Raw genomic sequence first — 19943 nt, 5'->3', positions numbered from 1 at the left:
TGACAAGGAAAAAAAGAGAGAGAGGGAAAAAGAAAGAAAGAGAAAGAGAAAAAAAAGAGAAGAAAGAAAGCGAGAAAGAAAGAAAGAAAGAAAGAAAGAAAGAAAGAAAATTTGAGAAGAGAGCAGGAATGCAATATTTCCAGGAGGGAAGTAGGGAGGATGGAGGGGAAGTTCTAGGAGAGGGCGGGAGGGCAGTGACAGCTGGAGTGTAGAAGGGGGGAGCTGGCAGAATAGGGAGGAGAGGAGAAGGTGGGAAGGGTGAGTAGGGAGCCGCCGCCTTCCTGTCCAATCAGCAAGAGGTGGAACTCGTCCAAGTGCAGAGCCGAGTGTGCTATGAGCTGCCTGATGTGCAGAGCAGAGCCAGACTGACAGGGGGGCCAGGGAGACACACAGGGGAAAGAGAGGAAAACCCTGCCAACAGCACTCACAGACCAGCCCAGCTCCAAAAAAACGGGATCAGCCTCTCCTGGACCGCGTTCAAGCCACCCTCCAGGAGTGCAGCACTGCAAGTACAGCTCCAGGCACAGCAGGCACTCAGGCTGCCTTTACTGCCTTGTACTTTGACTTCATCACCCTGCCCTCTTGCCAAGACCTTATTATTTTTTCCGGCTCTGCTCTTCATTTCTTACACGTATTTCTATATAAAAAGCATCCTGTGAACAAACAGAACACATAGCAGCACACATAAGACTTTGCAGTCACTCCTGGGGGTCAGATCCTAAAATAAAAGCGCAGCCCCTGCCAGAGACAGTGTCACCTAAGAAATGTGAAGCCACCGCGCCTGTGCTGGATCCCTATAAGTTAATGCAGTACAGTGCAATGGTATGTGCCTTGGACGTCTTCCATACACGTGTTCTGCCCTCTGACAAGCCCTATGACTGCAGGAGTACTAGGTGTACCCTGCTCTTTAGTCATGTGTGTGTGGCTTTGTGCTGGGACAGTAGCTCCCGGCCCCGGTAATAAGATTTCAGTGACATGACTTGTTGTGGGATGAGCTAGAAGTGCCGATTGTTTGTCTTGTGCTTTTTTGGCAGCATGTGGATGTGGGTCACACGTCTCTGCCAGCAATCAGTGGATGGAGCTTGCGTCCAAGAGTGCTGAACTTGGCACACATCCTGCCGCAAGACTTCCCACCTCATTCTGGCAGAGGACACATGGAACCTGGCTGTACTCTGCAGCAACCTTTGCTTTCCAGATGTACTTTCCCAATGCATCCTCTTATTAATATTCTGATTATTGTTGTTATTATTCTAGGGCAGCTATTAAACGTGTTGATGGTTTTCTGCATGCACTGTTCATCTTTTCATGTGTTGGAGAACTGTCGAGGAGCTATATCCTTGTTTAATCCCTACAAGTGTACTTAGATGTGTTGGATGGCATTGCTTTACTATTCACCAGGCTTTGGAGTTCCCTTTGCAATGACTGTGAAGGTGTGGCTTATCTCTGGGTAATACCTGTCATAAATACATAGCATTGATGATAACCTATTAACCATTCCTTTCCTAACCTGTTACCACCTTGCCTTTTTTCCCCCTAGTATATAAATATACCCTTAAGGCCAGGATCATACGATGACTCAGTTATGGTTCAGGCTCATTTGTATACTTTTATCCTGATCCATATGTGCAATATGCATGTTCTCCTGCTGGCTTATGCTTTCAGATGTTGTCTTGTCTGTAAATCCTGGGGAACATGAGCCCTTCTGCTCTACACCTGTTAAGCATTCTGCAGGTTACTGTGCTGCAGATGTTGCATATTAGTCGAGTGATTGTAAGGCTTAATTTTTTTAATATATATATATATATATATATATATATATATATATATATATATATATATATAATATTATATGTGTGTGTGTGACCTGCTCGACTTAAGGCATTGTGTGCATGGTAATACATTGTACTGCAGTTAAGGTATCATGATATGTTGAATGTCAAGTTAGCGTTTGCTAAATTTCTATAGAACATCTATTTCATGAAGTCGGGGCATTTAGCCTTGATGATAAATGTTTCTAACTTCCATATTCCAGATAGCGGAATCTATGCTTTATAAACTTGGCCTACTTTAAATTGGTCCCTGAGTAGCTCCAAAGGAGCTGGGGTTAATGTTTGTTAACTTATGCATGTTCATACTGACTATTATTTGTATTGAAAACTGTACATTTAATATATAACATAAGCAATGTTTAATATGAGACACTTTGTAAATGTATTTATGATGGGGTACAGGTAGGTCAGTTTGGGCGAGTTGGTAGGTATGCACTCTTTGAATAAAAGATGAGATAATTGCAATGATCATGGTTTGTGCAAATGAGCAGAACCAAGTCAGAATCTGAAGTTGATAGCATAATGTTGCTTTCTTTTCTTCCTCTCTCTGATGATCTTTGCACAAGGTTTGTAATGTTATCAGACATTTGGATGACAGATCCACTCTATGTCTGTTGGCTAGTTTATTTCTCATGTCTATGGCCAGCTACAAAATGATTGTGCAATCCATATTGTATTCTCTACTATTACTATTGCCATGGTGTTCTGAAAATGAGGCGATTTTGAAAGAGTTGAAAGCGCGTGAAAATACAAAATTCTTCCCTAACTGAGGTCATCTCTGATTCACTTTGGGAAAAAAATTAATATAAGGACAAAATAGAAAACAGATTACCGTATTTTTTGGACTATAAGACGCACCTCAGGTTTAGACAACAGAAAACAGGAAAAAATGTTTCATACTAATTTAAATGCAACTGGGGGGTCTAACAAAGTGGAAGGGTCTACTTTGGTGTACTAGTACAGAAAAGGCTCTCAATTTTGAATAGTCAACTCCTTGTAAATCTAGTCTGTCCATTTAAACAATGGCACATGCGCATAAGCTCACATTATACACATACACAGCATTGGTGCATGCACATTGTACATGTGCACAGCACGCACAGTTCTGTTACATACACACATAGCTCTGCAGTATACACAACTCCGCAACACACACACACAGCTCTGCAGCATTCACATACAGCTCTGCTAAATATATGCACATACACAGCTCTGCTGCATGCACACACAGCTCTGATACATGCACACATACACACACAGCTCTGCTACATGCACACATACACACACAGCTCTGCTACATGCACACTTGCAGCTGGCATGTTAAACGTTGATTTTATTAACACTAAAACCCCACATACATGACCCCCTGTAGCTGCTCCCTGGTCACATGGTTATGACTTAATCTACTGTCCTGCTAGTATTGCAAAACCTCTGAACTTTGCTATTGTCTGTACCTGCACCCGAGGGAGATATGAGTGATCTCCAGCATTATATGCTGTAGGGGACTGTAGCTGCTGTATGTATGGCTGCAGAGTTCTCCTGATGCCTGATCAGCGCACTGCTGGATCATTAAGGCAGTGGTCAGGGGTATCTGGATTTATCAGACCCCCCTGCCTCTGGACGATAAGGAACAGATGATTTTCAGCAAGATATTATCTTGCTGAAAATTGCGTGTTATAGTTAGAAAAATACGGTACTAATGTTAAGGGCTCACTCACATGGGTTTATGTCACCCGCATATCACACACATATTTTTCACGCACTAAAAGCCCATTGATTTCTATTGGGACACTCACACCTGTGTCTTTTTCACATGTGGAATACTTGGTGAAGAAAATGCAGCATGTCCTATTTTGATGTGTAATACGCACGAATATAGGCAAAGAGGATTTTACATATGCAGCAATAACGCATGTACATGCATATTTGCTGTGTACTGTGTATTTTTTTATATTTGGAAAGGAGGATATATAAATAGGAGGCTGTTTGACTAAATCTGAGCAGATTTGGGGAAGATGGTCTGATATATATAATGGATAGGTTATATCGAGTGCTGGTTGAATTAAAGTATCATAGAAAAACTGATGGGATTTTGATGGGGTGAGGGAGAAAGGTGAGAAGATGGGGATGATTCCCCCCCCCCTCCCTTTTTTTGCATGTGTCTAAATATTTTTGTTGGGAACGGGGGAAATTACGATTTGTTTAAATAAATATAGTTATGATTAATTGCATTGTTTGTGTGGGGTAATATGTGTTATGTGCATTATGCTTATGTCTAAATATATAGAAATTAAGAGGTAATTGTATTCAAAACCTCAATAAAAATCTATATGCACATAATACACAGGACACATATGCCCATGTGAGTGAGCCCTAAGGGGTTTTTGTATACAGAGAAAGCAAGTATCAGTTTGTGTACATATAAACTGATTGTATAAACAATGTAGCCTTTGTCTTGTAGCCCCGGATTGTCAGTAAGTCGCAGTCCCAGCCAGGGGACCAGTATGAGTGCCTGACCTAGTGTGGAGTTCTGTGGAGTTGTAACTTGCAGGTTGGAAAGAGAAGGCCATCTCTTTACTTTGACACGAGAAGCTGAAGTGGCGTGATGTGAATTATTATTAGTGCACTGAACATGCCTGTCTGCCCCCTCCCCCTCTTCTGCTGCTTGCAGAGGAGGCTGCCATTGAACTTGAGACAGGACAGACAAGATCTGCCCTTTTTAAGTACAGTAGCAGGCAAGGAAAAGGCGCCAAAACTTACAAGATTAACTGTAACTACCCCGAAGTGATCTGCCTGGGGCTGCACTTATCAACACAGCATGCACTTTTTCAGGAGGGCATTTGGATGATGCTTTTTAAGTAAGGCTATGTTCATCTAGAGCTCGTAGACATTGTAGCAATTTGCAGTAGGATTTTGCATTTGTGCAAAAGTGAAACATTCTGCCTGCATGAATGATCTTCTATGCTCCTATGTAACCAGCATTACTAAGGAAGACAAACTGATAGACAAAGTCATAAATGATATATCTGTAAACCGGTAATTGCAGCTGCAGATGTACTTACAATGCAACGTGCACGATGAAAACCATAACCACAAAGTAACTATTAGGACACTGCACTTTTGTGGCCCTGATGCTACAGGTGTCAATTGTATCAGCAAGCGAAGCAGGAAGAAGTAAGGTTATGTGATGTTTGGTAAAGCTTCCAGAGTTCAAGGTGGAGTCGAAAAAAGGTGGAAGAAACATAGTTGAATCGCTCTGCACTTTGATTGTGTCAATTACATTAGATAATGAGATTAGTACAACCTTTATTGCATTTAGAACATTAATCTAGCTCACTTTGGTTCATGTAGAACCTTACAACAGCATGCGGTGACCCTATGATTCTGTACTGCACTCTTTGTGCCGCCATATGGTGCCTCCATGCAACGCAGTGTTACAGATGAATTCTCCTTTACAAGCTATACATTTTTTATATAGGTAATCCAGCAGAAAAAGCCTTTGTATGACTACATATGAAATCAGAAGTATACATAGGTTCACTGAGGCTCCATACATCCCTATGGGTGCCATATAATAACTGAGAACTTATATGCATTAGGTCTTACTTTGTAAGCATTGCTGATTTAACAGCTTGGGGTCAAAATCTACAAGATTACTTGTGCAGGTAATATTCCAAATATGTGCTGCTTTTTCATCCAAAAAAGACTCCCACGCAATCTATAGACAGACAGGAGAGAAACACTGCAAAGCAGATGTTCTTAAAAGAGAAAAAAAGACTCTAGGACTCAAGCCCAATATAAATGAAGGCTCTTTTTATAGATTAGTGGCATCAACATTGAAGACAAGGTAAAAAATGAGCATGGTTTATATTCCAGTGCAGAGTGCTTGTTGTGAATATCCTGTGGTTTCAGAAATCCTCCCACTTATTCCCTGGTTCAGTCAATTACTCCATTCATCTATGGGACAGGCTCAACCTAAGGGAATGTTCAGAGCTTCAGATTTCTAAATGGCCAGGAAATTTATAACACAGGCAGAGTGCTCGGTAATGACAGTAACATTATTAGCAGCATGGGTTTTAGTTGTGCTCATAAGGAAGAAGTCGAACTTTTTCTCTTCCAGTAAACAAGCCTACAGAATCATTTTAATAAACGGCAGTGTATTGATAGAGCGAGTTAATTACGTTAGGAAATAAGTAGAATTGCTTTCTGTATAAGCAATATGAATGGAGAAATTCTAGGCAAATACCTAACTGTTACGGATATGAAATTGTAAATATTGCCATTCCTGTTCCATGTGTACATATCATATGTATAGTGTAGGTGTATAGCATATCTGCTAATGTATGGTAACCACTGTGACCAGAGGTGTAACGTGATGCTTCTGGGCCCCAATGCAAAATCTGTAAGAGGGCCCCCAACTATAATGCTTTCTTCATAGTACTGGGCTCCCTATATGAAGAGCGCTAACTTATTCTGCAGCACTTTTAGGTAATTTATTTATTACCCCCCAGCAAGCTGGGTACTCATTTTACTGACCTTGGAAGGCTGAGTCAACCTTGAGCAGGCTACCTGAACCATGTGGGGATTGAACTTGTAACCTGCTGCCCTAACACTCTGTGCCACACAGGTGTCAGAATGCACAGTGCGTCACAGCTTTCTGCATATGGGGCTACATAGCCACAGACCTTAGGAGACCTTGCAGACGTAATATGTGAATTTTCGTTTACTGTACATTAAAACATTCTCTCATCCCTTATTCAGCTAGTTTCACGGCAAAAACGAAAAAAATAAAATAGCACATACTGCATTTTTTAAACATGGACGTGAAAATTGCGGCCATGTAAAAAGATACGTAGATTTACATTAGCTCCACGAAACACGTACTAAATACGGAGTAAAAATATGCTCACTTGAAAGAGGCCTAAAACTTTCGTGCCCGAGGCTGCACTACTGCTACTTCCTACTGCAGCTTATACTACTGTGCCTGTCCATGTTCAGCCTTGTCATCCGAACACTGCGATATTTGAAATGGTCATTTATATCAATAATCACATGCTAACAGTACTGAATAGTGGCTGATATGTGCACAAATATGACTTATGCGAACAGCTTAGATAAGGACAGAGACTGGGCAGAAGATGTGCTCAAATGAACTAGCAGTAGTGCAGCCTTAGTTTACATTCACACATAACGAAATTGCTGCAGGCGTTCAGAAAAAGATTACCTGCAGCAATTCTACTGGAAATCTACACCTAAATGGTACAGATTTGTCTGCATTTTCAATTGCGTATGAACTGCGGAATGTGAAGTGTAGAATTCCACGGCATAAATCTGCAGTATGCAATTTACGGATTTAGAAGCCACAGAGTTTAAAAAAAATAAATAAAAAAGCTGCAAATTTGATGGAGAAAATATTCGTACCATGTGAAAAAATTTTAAATCCCCACCCCATACAATTTCCATGCTGTGAAGGCGACCTTAGGCTTTGGGCATTTAACTTAAACATGGATAACCCAATACAGAAGTAAGCTGTATCGAGTTATAGTAAGCTGCAACGAACAGTAAAGGACATTTCAGATTATTTCTGGTAAGTAAGCTATAAAAATGTTTGGAGATTACAATGTAAAATGTAGGGCCTTTGCTCCCACTTTTGGGGCGGGTTCACATCTGCACTGGAAACTCTGTTCAAAAACTCCATCGCAAATTTGGTACAAAATACTGGAAAAAATAGCGCTGTATGCAACGCTTTTTCTTCTGATAAAATGCCGGGCAGCTGAGTGGAAACTGAACGGACCCCATTAAAGTCAATGGGGTCCGATTGGCGCTATCCGGTTTTGTCATAAAATGGACACAGTCAGCCAGGGGATTCCCCTTTCCTGCTCCCCAAACGGAGCAGGGAAACAGAACCCTGAGCGCAGGTGTGAAAGCAGCCTTAGCTATTTGATTTCTAAGGCTGGTCTTACACAGACAGGTCGGATTCCGCATGTGGGAGCCCGCAGTGGAATCTGGCTCTGTCCCCAGCCGGTGAGCTTGCGTACCTTTGTCTTTCTGTATTGTGGATGACCATGGTGGCTCGTTCATTGAAATCACAATCTCTGTCCACACAGATGACGATCGCGGATTCCGCAATTGAAATCGGATTGTGTGAGGCTGGCTTTAGACTGTTTTATCTGAAGAACTCTGCAATGTAGACTGATCACTGAAATGTGGGTGCCATTGACTCATCTCTTAGGAACCCGGACCAGACTCTACTGTCCCTTCCTGCTGTTGAAGGAATGTCATATTAGGTCACGCTTTATATAAGAGGTTTTTTTTAATCCAGAAGTGCAGATGGATAACTAAATGTTTTAATCAATTTAAGTGCTTATTATGCAGGAGACCGAGGCATCAATGGGATAGGAATGAGCTGTCTGTGAATTGTTATGTATGTTCCTTTTTAAATCAATGTCACCCCACTTTCATGTTTAGTATACACGGCTGTCCTTACTATTGTGTGACGTGAATTACACCGCAGGAAACCCTCATATTTATTTTATGAGATGTGCTACTGCATGCTGCTTCTGTTTGAATGATTCATTCAAGCACAGCATCTTGGTGGAGTTAAAATGTATCAATTTTTTGCCTTGCTTGCAATGTGCACAGCCGACATCTATTTACTTTTAGTGAAAGTTGTTGAGGTTGGTATTAATAAGCTTAGTAATTACGGGTTGTGGGAGCCGCCTCTCTGCGGCCTATAAAATAACTGATCTTCATCACACACTGCTTTAGGAAATGACTAAATAATGCACTTGCTGATATGTTGCTCAAAGATGTTCTTTTGCCCTTGTAACGGGGAGTGATTGTTAAGTGGCCTATACAGATTGTAGTAAGCAAAACGGGTGAGACGTAATTTTCTCGTGGCTTTTTTTCCCCCCGATCGGTTAAATGTATCCCATTCTTTGTCCTTTTGTGGAGTAGCTTTCACCTTAACCCTACTCTGTCAGCAAGGCCTTCATCATAGTGAATGAATAGACGCTATTACACAATATTCTGCATAGCTTGGGTTTCTTCTTGACATAGAGCAGCATGTAAGGTGCTTCTAAACTGTTTTTGTACATAGAGGTGAGAGTTTTCACTATAACTTAGGGGGATTGCTTCTTGTAACAGTAATGCTAAACAGGAGATTTTGTCATCCCTGGCACAAGGGTAATGTGACATTCTGCCATGGATCTTAGCATTTTCCTTGGACTAGTCAGAGCTAGCTGGCTCATCTCAGTGGCTGCAAGTTTAGATATCAGTGTTTCAGTGTTATGATTATTTATGTCAACAGTTATATTATTATTGTTTATGATCTGTGTGGTGTCACTGGTCAGGACAATGATTGGACCTGCTGAGAAGATACATGTGCATCAGTGCACACCAGAGATATCTATAATGACGGGGTTGCTTTCCCAAACCTAAAGAGTGTAAAAATCACCAAGGATAGAATTTTGGGATAAAGGTGTTACTTTCTATAATCACACACATTCGTGGGTCCATCCTGGAGCTACACCGCTACCATGTAATTTGCAGTATTAGAAACCGACCATGAGTGTCAGGGGTATAATTCCAGTGTTTAGTGATGCAGCTACTCTCCTACCCCTTAAAGTACTGAGGGTTGTGATTTGCTAATGCAGTTTTCTGGGACTACTACATACTGCCTTTGCCTTGTTAGCTTGTAATTTATACTTCCTATGCACAATTATTTTGACTGTCTTGTATTTTGATACAACAGTATGGTAGGGGTCTACAGTTTTCCGTGTGTTTTTTGGTTAGTGGTTTGGCAACGCATTGCAGCTATGAGTTAAGAAATGTGTGTGATGAAATGCAATATCAATGGGGAATAAAGAGAAGCTGACAAAAAAATTGAAAGTCTGTAGCTACTCCAACACTGCCCTATCCCCCCTCCCTCCTACTCGCCTCTCTTTCTCTCTGTTTTTATTTTTGGCATAGAGACAAGCCCTACCTCCAAAGTCAGAGTTACTCTCTTGGATTGAACTGTACTTTCCCCTCCCCACCCCCTCTCAGATATGAGAGCTGTGTTTCAGCTCAGTCACTAAATGCTTAGCTGATTTTTTTTTCAAGCAGTCCAGCAATCAGTTGTATTAACTGCCTAACTACCACGGCATATTCAGTAAAATGCTGTTGATGTATGCGGTTACCATTATCACACACTGCATATTCCCAGGCCATATGTAGTGCCCTGCAAAAGGCACCCTCATCATCCTGTATATATACTCATTAAATACATATCCTACATACCTCACAACTACTGCTGCCCTTGAGCTCTGGTGATATCCATTACGTTGACCATGCAAATGCATGGTTACAGCAAAATCCGCGTGCGGAATACGTTGTAACAATCTGCTACAGGCTCCCATGTTGCTGCTCACACCTATTGCGCAAAATATGCGTGCAATAAAGATTGCAGCGTGTTCCATTTTGGTGCATATTACGCGCACATATATGCCAAGATAGTGCATGGCGATGGGCATACATGCTGTGTGCCATGTGACTGTCTCAGGTGGGCGCTGCATGGAATTATGCTTGTGTGAAGCCACCCTGAAGTGAAGGTGAGCTTGAATGAAGAATCGAAGATTTAGGATAGACGAGTTTGAAAGTAAGTAGCCGTGAGCAAGCCACAGAGTGCTACTTTATATCATAACCTCCTCATCCTCTGTATGAAACGGTATCACGGACAACACGGTCATATGTACCTTCTGGTGGGTTTGTTCTTTGTAGCCTAATTGCATCTCCAGAGCAGAACCCCAGATAATTAAGGTTTTCAAGTTATTAACTTGATTATGGGCAACAACTCACTTTGGGGTTTGCTGCACTCCTTTGACTATTACCACTTGTAAAGTCTGTATGCCCACCTTACCTGATCTGATCATTTCTCTTGCTTGCCTAAGTTGGCATATATTTTTGATGCCATGCTAAATCTGGAACAACTGTACTTAAAAATGGTCTTGGTGTAAAAAGCAGTTCCTAGAGATGTGTGTATCATACCTGCAACTTTGCATTGCACTTCGCAGAGCCATTCTACTACTAGTGCAAAGGGGAGGGCAGTGACTGGGTTAATGGAGGAATGCAGAAAAATCCAAGCAGCCTTGTCCCTATATAAACTGTGTTTGAAAGGCACAAGAGAATTCCAGCAGCTGGCTGATTTTGTTCTCCATCCCACCCCACTCTACTTAATCCACTGGGCCTAGTTTCAACGCTCCTTAATGAGGACAGCGCTGAGGTTAAAAGTCATAGTTTCACGGTCGACTTGACATGACTTACCTTCTCCTGACTGATCTTGATTTCTTCTGAGTTACAATCACACACTAATCAAGTGGTGGAACAGCAGACAAGTTAAAAAACACAACAAAAGCAGGCGATGGCCCTATAAACATGCACGCTCTTCTTTATTTAGATTCTGCTTTTTGGCTGGCGGTCCCCAGTCCCCGTTCAGTTCACACCAGCTGGATCATTGTTGTGTGAAGGGAAGTTTCAGTACTTTCATTCACCCTACCAACATTCCTGGCTCTGATATATACAGTATACAGCATGGCTACACTACACAATGTAGAGCTAATTTGTGGTCCCAATCAGCATTTCAGACTTATGTTTCTACAGCCAATATTGTATTTATGAATGATATTTGGGTGTGCCGTCACAAAGGGCATGAATGAAGACAATAAAGTTATGGTGGGCTCCACCTTGGGGTAATTTGTAGATGTGATTAAATTGTAGTCCCTTAATAAAATGTTGATCTACTTGTAATGTTTACCACTATTAAGGACCTTTCATGTGGGACGAAATTACGGTGCAGGACGCAGCCAAGTCCACAGCTGGGCAATTCCACACCTAAATCCGCAGGTCTAGCTGCAGAATTTGATGCAGAATTGCAGGCGGATTTGGGTGTGGAGTTTACCGCAGCTTGGGGTGCGTCCTATCCTGCCCCTTATAGTAACAGGGTCCAGGCTATAGATTGCCAGCAGGGTAGTCACAGTGAAAGGGAGACTATCAGCAGCCATGCAGGGTATTATTATGATGCCCAAATTGCTAAAAGAGAGGATTTCTGTCATTTACATAATATTATGGAATTGCAATGAAGGCAGGTGGAACTCAAAAGGGTTTTATTGCTAATGAGGAAATCCCCTGCCAGTGTTATAAACAGTACAATTCCATTAATCTGGCACCCACATTTCTGTACCATTAGATGCCAGCAGCCTGGTATCCGGGCACCGTGGGCACCATGTCAGGTGTCCGGGGGATATAAGTCAGTATTAGGCCACCTTCAGACAAGACTATTTTTACTCCATATTTGTTCAGTGTATTACGCAGCTAGTGTAAATCTATGTATCAATTCAAACTGGCGCGTTTTTCGTGCCCGTGTTTTAAAAACGCAGCATGCATTACTTTTTTCCAGATTGTGTGAAAAATACACCCATTAATGTCCATAGAAAGTGATTAAAATGTGGATGTATTCGTTTGTCATCAGTATTTGCATTCATTGGTAATATTTTCTATAGGGTAAATATCAATCCGGATTTACCTAGTAGACAATAAAGCCAAATGCAGATCAATATCGATGACATGCGGCTGGAATATGATCTGTCGCACATCCATATTATGGATGTGTCACAATATGCTTGTGTGGCCTTGCCGGTCTTACTCAGACTCTTTTATAGGCCTCAGGGCCTGATGTCATATATAATATGTACATTGGGACAGCGTGCAAGCCTCTTGATACACTTGTTTCATCTGGAGGCATCTCCTTGTGGGATTTTTGTATAATCTTCATTGGTTTCTAGCATAGATCATTAGTACAAGCAAGGAACACAGCCACGCCCCTAAAGCCAGGCCCCACCCACTTTTTGAAGAACTGTTGCGGCGTGGCATGTATGGCAGAAAAGTTTCAGTTTTGTCATGTGTGCCAAAACTGCAACTTTTGGACACTAGAACTTTGGAATCAAGTCATTGAAAGGCCTTGTCTGGTTACTGGGCACCTTTCCCTGTACAGGTCCAGTGGTGCTAACATAACAAATGGAGCTGTAGTTACTTGTCCTCAGCCCCTGCAATCCGGTACTGTGGCCCACCGATCTCACGATATTTGTTGTGGTGGAAGACATCACTGGATGTCACTTGACGGCTACATCCAATCAAAGGCTGCAGTGTCATCGTTCTGGACTCCTGGCATCGAGGCACCAGGATTCGAACGCTGATGCCAGGAGTTCAGAATGATGACACAGCAGCCTCTGATTGGCTGCATTGTTCAGGTGACTTCATCTTCCACAACAAACACTGGCAGATCAGCGGGGTACTTCCTTGCCAGCTTACGTCCCTACAGTAGCATCCTTTAAGGTTACTAGGGTACATTTTAATTTTGCCTTTCAGAAGGCGTATTGTGTTGGTTGGTAAGTCATATTTATAAATGTCTAAAGACATCGGGGCAGATCTATATCAGACTAGCATTTTATATGCCGGTCCTAGAGAAATGCCACCAAAGTAAAATAGGGCAAATGTATTAAGAAGCAGAGGCCTGCCTCATCTTGGACCACCCTTACACGTCCTGAAGTCTATGCTGGCTAAACCTGACACAGATCTCTGCCATAATTGATGCCAGTTTCTGCCGATTTGGCTGCAAAATTGCCGGCAAAGTTCTACTATTTTCAATTCTGCATCAAAATCTACGTTCGCTTTGCCAATGTTGGTGCTGAACATTCCACAGGAAGGCGTATTCTACAACACAGTTGCGCAATATTCCATCCTGTGTGAAATGTCCCTAACGGTATGTGGCGGGCTTACCTATAGCAGCTTTTATCTGATTGCCCCTAATGAAAGAATTGACACATATACTCCATAGCATTATGGGAAAAATGACATTTAGTTTTAGCTTTTCTGGGTTTTAGCAAGTAAAGAGCTCCCTGTGTTAGTGCCCATTCAGACAGGCGTCTGTTCCATGTGCTGTCCGTGTATTCAGCGGTCAGCACACAGACCGATGTTCTGTAGGTGCGGACCATCGATGGAGGTGTAGTTCTTACAGTGCGATTGAGAACTGTGTGGCAAAAAGGCATGTGGTTGGACCATGAATTGCAGGGGATTGGCAGTTTTAGGGCTCCTTCAGACAAGCGTATTCGCAAATGTGCTTTTTTTGAAAACCCTAAGAGGGCACTGAGGCTGGAAAGTCTGCTGATTCCTAATGAGGTTGACCTACTCCCAACGAAGGAGACCTGACAGGAGGGCGGCTATACGTGAGCGTATGCACAAATAAGCTCGCCGCAGTGTATGAGGTTTAAAGAGGACAATCAGGTTGTTGTGTGCATGTCTGCGCTTGAGGGCTTGTTCAGACGACCGTATATCGGCTGGGTTTTCACGCCGAGCCGATATACGGTGTCCTTGTCTGCAGTGGGGGAGGATGGAAGAGCCAGGAGCAGGAACTGAGCTCCCGCCCCTTCCCCGCCCCTCGCCACTATTTGCAATGGGAAGGGCGGGATGGGGGCGGAGCTAAGCGTGCTACTGAATAAGACGGTCGTCTGAATAAGCGCTAATTTTGTAGATTTGCTCGGACAGGGCCAGTTCACACGCGTGGCACTCCATTACCTTGGAATTGAATGCCTATTAAAGCCTAATAGGGTCCAGCTGTTTTCTTTTTCCCATGTTTGGCGCAGTCGCACCCTTTCCCTTGCGTATTTTCGAACCTGCCTTAGTCTTCTATGACAGTTACGCTGCGCAAAACGCAGGTAAGTAGAGCAGGTCTTATTTTTTTGCGTGCGCACTTATCAAAGCGGCTTCTACGAGCGAAACAATTGAAATCAATGGCTTTTATTCTCTGTGAGCAAGCCCTGAGAGTGGGAAAAAGAAGCAAGATCCGCTATATGCCCCTAGTCACGTACCTCCGCCGCACCGTTGGCCTGAGTGGTGACGGCGCTGCTACCGGATACATTTAGGTTTTATTATAGATAATGTATCTCTTGTGCAGTTTTCAGCGTTGCAATTTTGCCCTCTGAATTTAGTGGGGGGATTACCTTATGAAAATGTCGCACGTAGCGCAGTTTCAGGGACCTTTCGCACGGGACGGAATTGTCTGCAGAACACAGTGCGGATTTTGTCACGTTTTTAACTGCAGAATGTCTTCTGCGGAACGTCTTGCGGAGTTTTATGCATTTTATTCCACAGACTCCAATTTGCGCAATTCCATCTCTGTTATCTTAGAAATCCGCCACCACAGTTCCAGAAGACGTCCTTACAGGTGCGGAATTTAGGCCCCGTAGGGATAACGTTCTGGCGCGGAGATGTCAGCGCATCCTAATTGTCCCTCAGGGACCTTCCACACGTGCGGAATATTTCTGCAAGATGCACCTAAAGGGCTTAAGCAGACAAACGTGTTTGCGCAGGTTTTGGCATGCGTCAAAAGCCAGATTCACACAGGAGTATTTGCATGCACAATAGAGAATAGAACCCATTGATTTCAACGGGTTCCTTCACATGCACCTATTTTGCCTGCACATTTCGGTTGCGCAAAAAAACCCAGAGGCATGCTCTATTTACCTGCGCATTTGCCCACCAAAAGTCCCCATAGAAGTCAATGGAGGGGTGCGAATGTGTGCGCAATACTCTAGGAGACGCGGGAAACATTGCGGGATTGCGCAGTGAAAAAAGGACACATCTGGAGCTCATTAGACTAATTAGCATTTTCAATCAGTGCGTATTTTTTGCTGCACACGACTGCTTGGAAAAAGCGCAGTAAAATACGCCGATGCGTGTGCAAGAAAAAAGCATCGTTCATTCACATATGCACTGTGCGCAAATCCGCACACGCTCGTGCGCTGCCTGCCCTGGGGCCTAAACACACTGGCAGGAGCACAACTACAATCCTGGGCACGGAGCGTAGCTGCGCCTGAACGAGGGACGTTTCTTCTCCCTCGCCGGCTTTTCAAACTCTACGCCAGAGCACAGGAGTTTGTAAATAACCGCGATACGATAGCGGCTGCCCAATCTTCCCCGCGTATCAATGTACTGACTACATGCGGGAAGATAACGCAGGTTCCATCTTTTCTCGGCCGAGAAATCCCTGCAGTGAAGACGAAACCAATGAAATCCTATTGAAATCAGTGGTTTGGTTTTGTCCCGTTAAACGGCCGTGATAGGGGTGAAAAACACGGCCATGTGTTGTGGCCCTTATGTGCAGGACAGGAACACGCCACAGGATGCATGCAGACAAAGCCGCAGCTGCTGATTTGGAATGGCAGCAGTTTATCTGCGGATTTTGGTGCATAATTTATGTTGCATCCCTTTAGCGATCCGCATGTGGTATATAACCCCTTCAGAGGTCATAGGTGTGGTGTATAACCCCTTCAGAGGTCACGTATGTGGTATATAACTCCTTCAGAGGTCACGTATGTGGTGTATAACCCCTTCAGAGGTCACGCCTGTGGTGTATAACCCCTTCAGAGGTCACGCCTGTGGTGTATAACCCCTTCAGAGGTCACGCATGTGGTGTATAAGGCCTTCAGAGGTCACGCATGTGCTGTATAACGCCTTCAGAGGTCACGCATGTGGTGTATAACCCCTTCAGAGGTTACACGTGTGCTGTATAACGCCTTCAGAGGTCACGCATGTGGTGTATAACCCCTTCAGAGGTTACGCGTGTGGTGTATAATCCCTTCAGAGGTTACGCGTGTGGTGTATAACGCCTCCAGAGGTCACGTGTGTTGTGTATAACCCCTTCAGAGGTCACACGTGTGGTGTATAACCCCTTCAGAGGTCACGCGTGTGGTGTATAATCCATTAAGAGTTCACACGTGTGGTGTATAACCCATTTAGAGGTCACACATGTGGTGTATAACCCCTTCAGAGGTTATGCGTGTAGTGTATAACGCCTTATATAACCGCTTCAGAGGTCACGCATGTGGTGTATAACCCCTTCAGAGGTCACTTGTGTGGTGTATAACCCATTTAGAGGTCATCCATGTGGTGTATAATGCCTTCAGAGGTAACGCGTGTGGTGTATAACATATTTAGAGGTCTCATGTGTGGTGCATACCAATTTCAGAGGCCACATGTGTGGTGTATAACCCCTTCAGAGATTACACGTATGGTGTATAACCCATTTAGAGGTCACGTGTGTTGTGTATGACCCCTTCAGAGGTCACACTTGTGGTGTATAATACCTTCAGAGGTCACACGTGTGGTGTATAACCCATTTAGAGGTCACGCGTGTGGTGGATAACCCATTTAGAGGTCACACGTGTGGTGTATAACCCCTTCAGAGGTTATGCGTGTGGCGTTTAATGCCTTCAGAGCTCACGCGTGTGGTGTATAACCCATTTAGGGGTCATGCATGTGGTGTAAAAAGCCCCTTAGAGGTCACGCGTGTGGTGTATAATGCCTTCAGAGGTCACGTGTGTGTTGTATAACCCCTTAAGAGGTCATGCATGTGGTGTATAATGCCTTCAGAGTTTACGCTTGTGGTGTATAACCCCCTTCAGAGATCTGGTGTATGGCGTATAACCCCTTCAGAGGTCACGTGTGTGGTTTATAACACCTTTAGAGGTCATGTATATGGTGTATAACCCTTCAGAGTTCATGTATGTTGTGTATAACGCCTTCAGAGGTCACGTGTGTGGTGTGTAACCCATTTAGAGGTCACACGTGTGGTGTATAACCCATATAAAGGGGATGCATGTAGTGTATAACCCTTTCAGAGGTCACGGGTGTGGTGTATAATGCCCTCAGAGGTCACGCGTGTGGTGTATAACCCATGTAAAGGGCATGCATGTGGTGTATAACCCCTTCAGACGTCACGCGTGTGGCATATAACCCCTTTAGAGGTCACACATGTGGTGTATAATGCCTTCAGGGGTCATGCATGTGGTGTATAACTCATTTAGAGGTCAAGCGTGGTGTGTAACGCCTTCAGAGGTCACGCATGTGGTGTATAACGCCTTCAGAGGTCACGCATCATGTATACCGCCTTCAGAGTTCACACGTGGTGTATAAAGCCTTCGGAGTTCACACGTGGTATACAACGCCTTCAGAGGTCACACGTAGTGTTTAGCACATTCAGAGGTCACGCGTGTTGTGTATAACTCCTTCAGAGGTCACGCGTTTGGTGTATAACGCCTTCAGAGGTCATGTATGTGGTGTATAACGACTTTAGAGGTCATGTATGTGGTGTATGTCTTCAGAGGTCATGGGTGTGGTGTATAACGCCTTCAGAAGTCACACGTGTGGTATATAACGACTTCAGAGGTAATGTATTTGGTGTATTACGTCTTCAGAGGTCACGCGTGTGGTGTATAACGCCTTCAGAGGTCATGTATTTGGTGTATAAAGTCTTCAGAGGTCACGCGTGTGGTGTATTACCATTCATAGGTCACGCATGTGGTTTATAACCCTTCAGAGGTCACACGTGTGGTGTATTACCCTTCAGAGGTCACGCGTGTGGTGTATTACCCTTTAGAGGTCACGCATGTGGTTTATAACCCTTCAGACGTCACGCGTGTGGTGTGTTACCCTTCAGAAGTCACGCGTGTGGTGTATAACCATTCAGAGGTCACGTGTGTGGTGTATTACCCTTTAGAGGTCACGCATGTGGTTTATAACCCTTCAGAGGTCACGCGTGCAGTGTATAACGCCTTCAGAGGTCACACGTGTGGTGTATATCCCCTTCAGAGGTCATGCGTGTGCTGTATAACCCTTCAGAGGTCACACGTGTGGTGTCTAACCCTTCAGAGGACACGCGTGTGGTGTATAACCCCTTCAGAGGTCACACGTGCGGTGTATAACCCCTTCAGAGGTCACACGTGCGGTGTATAACGCCTTCAGAGGTCACACGTGTGGTGCATAACCCTTCAGAGGTCACGCGTGTGCTGTATAACCCTTCAGAGGTCACACGTGTGGTGTCTAACCCTTCAGAGGTCACGCGTGTGCTCTATAACCCTTCAGAGGTCACACGTGTGGTGTCTAACCCTTCAGTGGTCACGCATGTGGTGGCTGTGGTCATACATAAGAGGATGGCGCCTATATGGCGTCTCGCCTGCCCCTCTATCCCACCAAAGTTTCTTCCCACTTCTACCTGTCTCCCCTCCATTCTCCTGAGGTACCCAAGGAGTTAAGCCGCCGCCACACCCGCTCCCCTCACCCCAGATAACCGCAGAGAAGGAGGACAAAAGGGGCGGGAAAGTCCCGAGGTGAGGCGCAGGGCGGATGAACCGGCGCCTCCTCCCCGCGGCCCGTGTGCTGCGTGAAAGTCATCTCCCCGTGTGAACGGCTGTGGCGGCGGCGGCACCCGGGGGCTCCAGCGCTGCCTCCACCTCACGCCATGACGGAGGAGCTGTGTGCCGCCATGTGCCGCCGCCGCCGCCGCACAAGTTCAGTCAAGTTGTGTGACAGACATGATGGTTATTTGGTGAGAGGAGGACGAGCAGCCGGGCACGGCCCCCCCTCCCCCCGTCCATGGTTAACCCCTCCTCTCCCGGCAGGGTACCCTGCGAGCAGTGGGCATGTGAGGGGCGGGGGTACCTATAGGCGAGCAGCAGGGGGAGGAGTGTGGCTCCTTCATCATTGTGTCATTAAATAATAATAATAATAAAAAAAATGCGAAAAGCTTTAAGTCTTGATTTGGAAAGCTGAAGCGGTGCAGAGGGTGTAACCGGCGAGCGGAAGAGGAGAGGGAGTGCGAGAGAGGCAGTGCGTGCGGGACAGCGGCGGCGGCGGCAGCATCCATACATTCTATAGTCTGCTGCCCGGGCACGGCGCGCTATGCCAGCAGGCGGCCAGTAGCGGGCACACCGGCGGGCACACACAGCTTTCTCTCGGCACTTCTGCAGTCGGTACAATGAATAGGTGAAGTGGATCCCGCTCGCCGCAAGCCATGATGTATTCTCCTATCTGCCTGACTCAGGTACCCTCTGCATTCCCTTCTCTCCTATGTGTGCAGGTGAAGAGGCTCCCATATGCCCCGTCCCGCCCGTGCCCACTGCTCCCACCTCACATTCCTTTAAGCCTTTTATTGCACCTTTTTTCCGCCTTTCTGCATGTTTCGTAGAGTACAAGTTGTACTTAGAATATAATGCCCCCCCCCCCCCGCTAGTCTTTCAAGTG

The 19943-nt window shown here is 44.6% G+C and overlaps 1 protein-coding gene across 4 annotated transcripts in view; it reads left to right on the top strand.

Annotated features, from left to right (window-relative positions):
- Nucleotides 1–356: 356 nt before the first annotated feature.
- The window catches only part of NFIB (nuclear factor I B), a 201085-nt gene continuing 181498 nt past the window's right edge, over nt 357–19943 (top strand). For 2 of the 4 annotated variants that reach the window (XM_066604274.1, XM_066604275.1), the window contains exon 1: nt 19461–19743. In XM_066604274.1, coding sequence (XP_066460371.1) covers nt 19714–19743 — 30 coding nt within the window. In that variant the 5' untranslated portion in view covers nt 19461–19713. Of the gene's footprint in view, nt 823–19459; nt 19744–19943 lie in introns of those variants that run through there. The other 2 variants (XM_066604273.1, XM_066604272.1) reach the window with 2 other exon arrangements.

The sequence above is a fragment of the Eleutherodactylus coqui genome, chromosome 5 (assembly GCF_035609145.1).
Source record: "Eleutherodactylus coqui strain aEleCoq1 chromosome 5, aEleCoq1.hap1, whole genome shotgun sequence".
NCBI lineage: Eukaryota > Metazoa > Chordata > Amphibia > Anura > Eleutherodactylidae > Eleutherodactylus > Eleutherodactylus coqui.
Note: the sequence above shows the minus strand (reverse complement) of the source record. Positions and strands in the feature narration are given on the sequence as shown.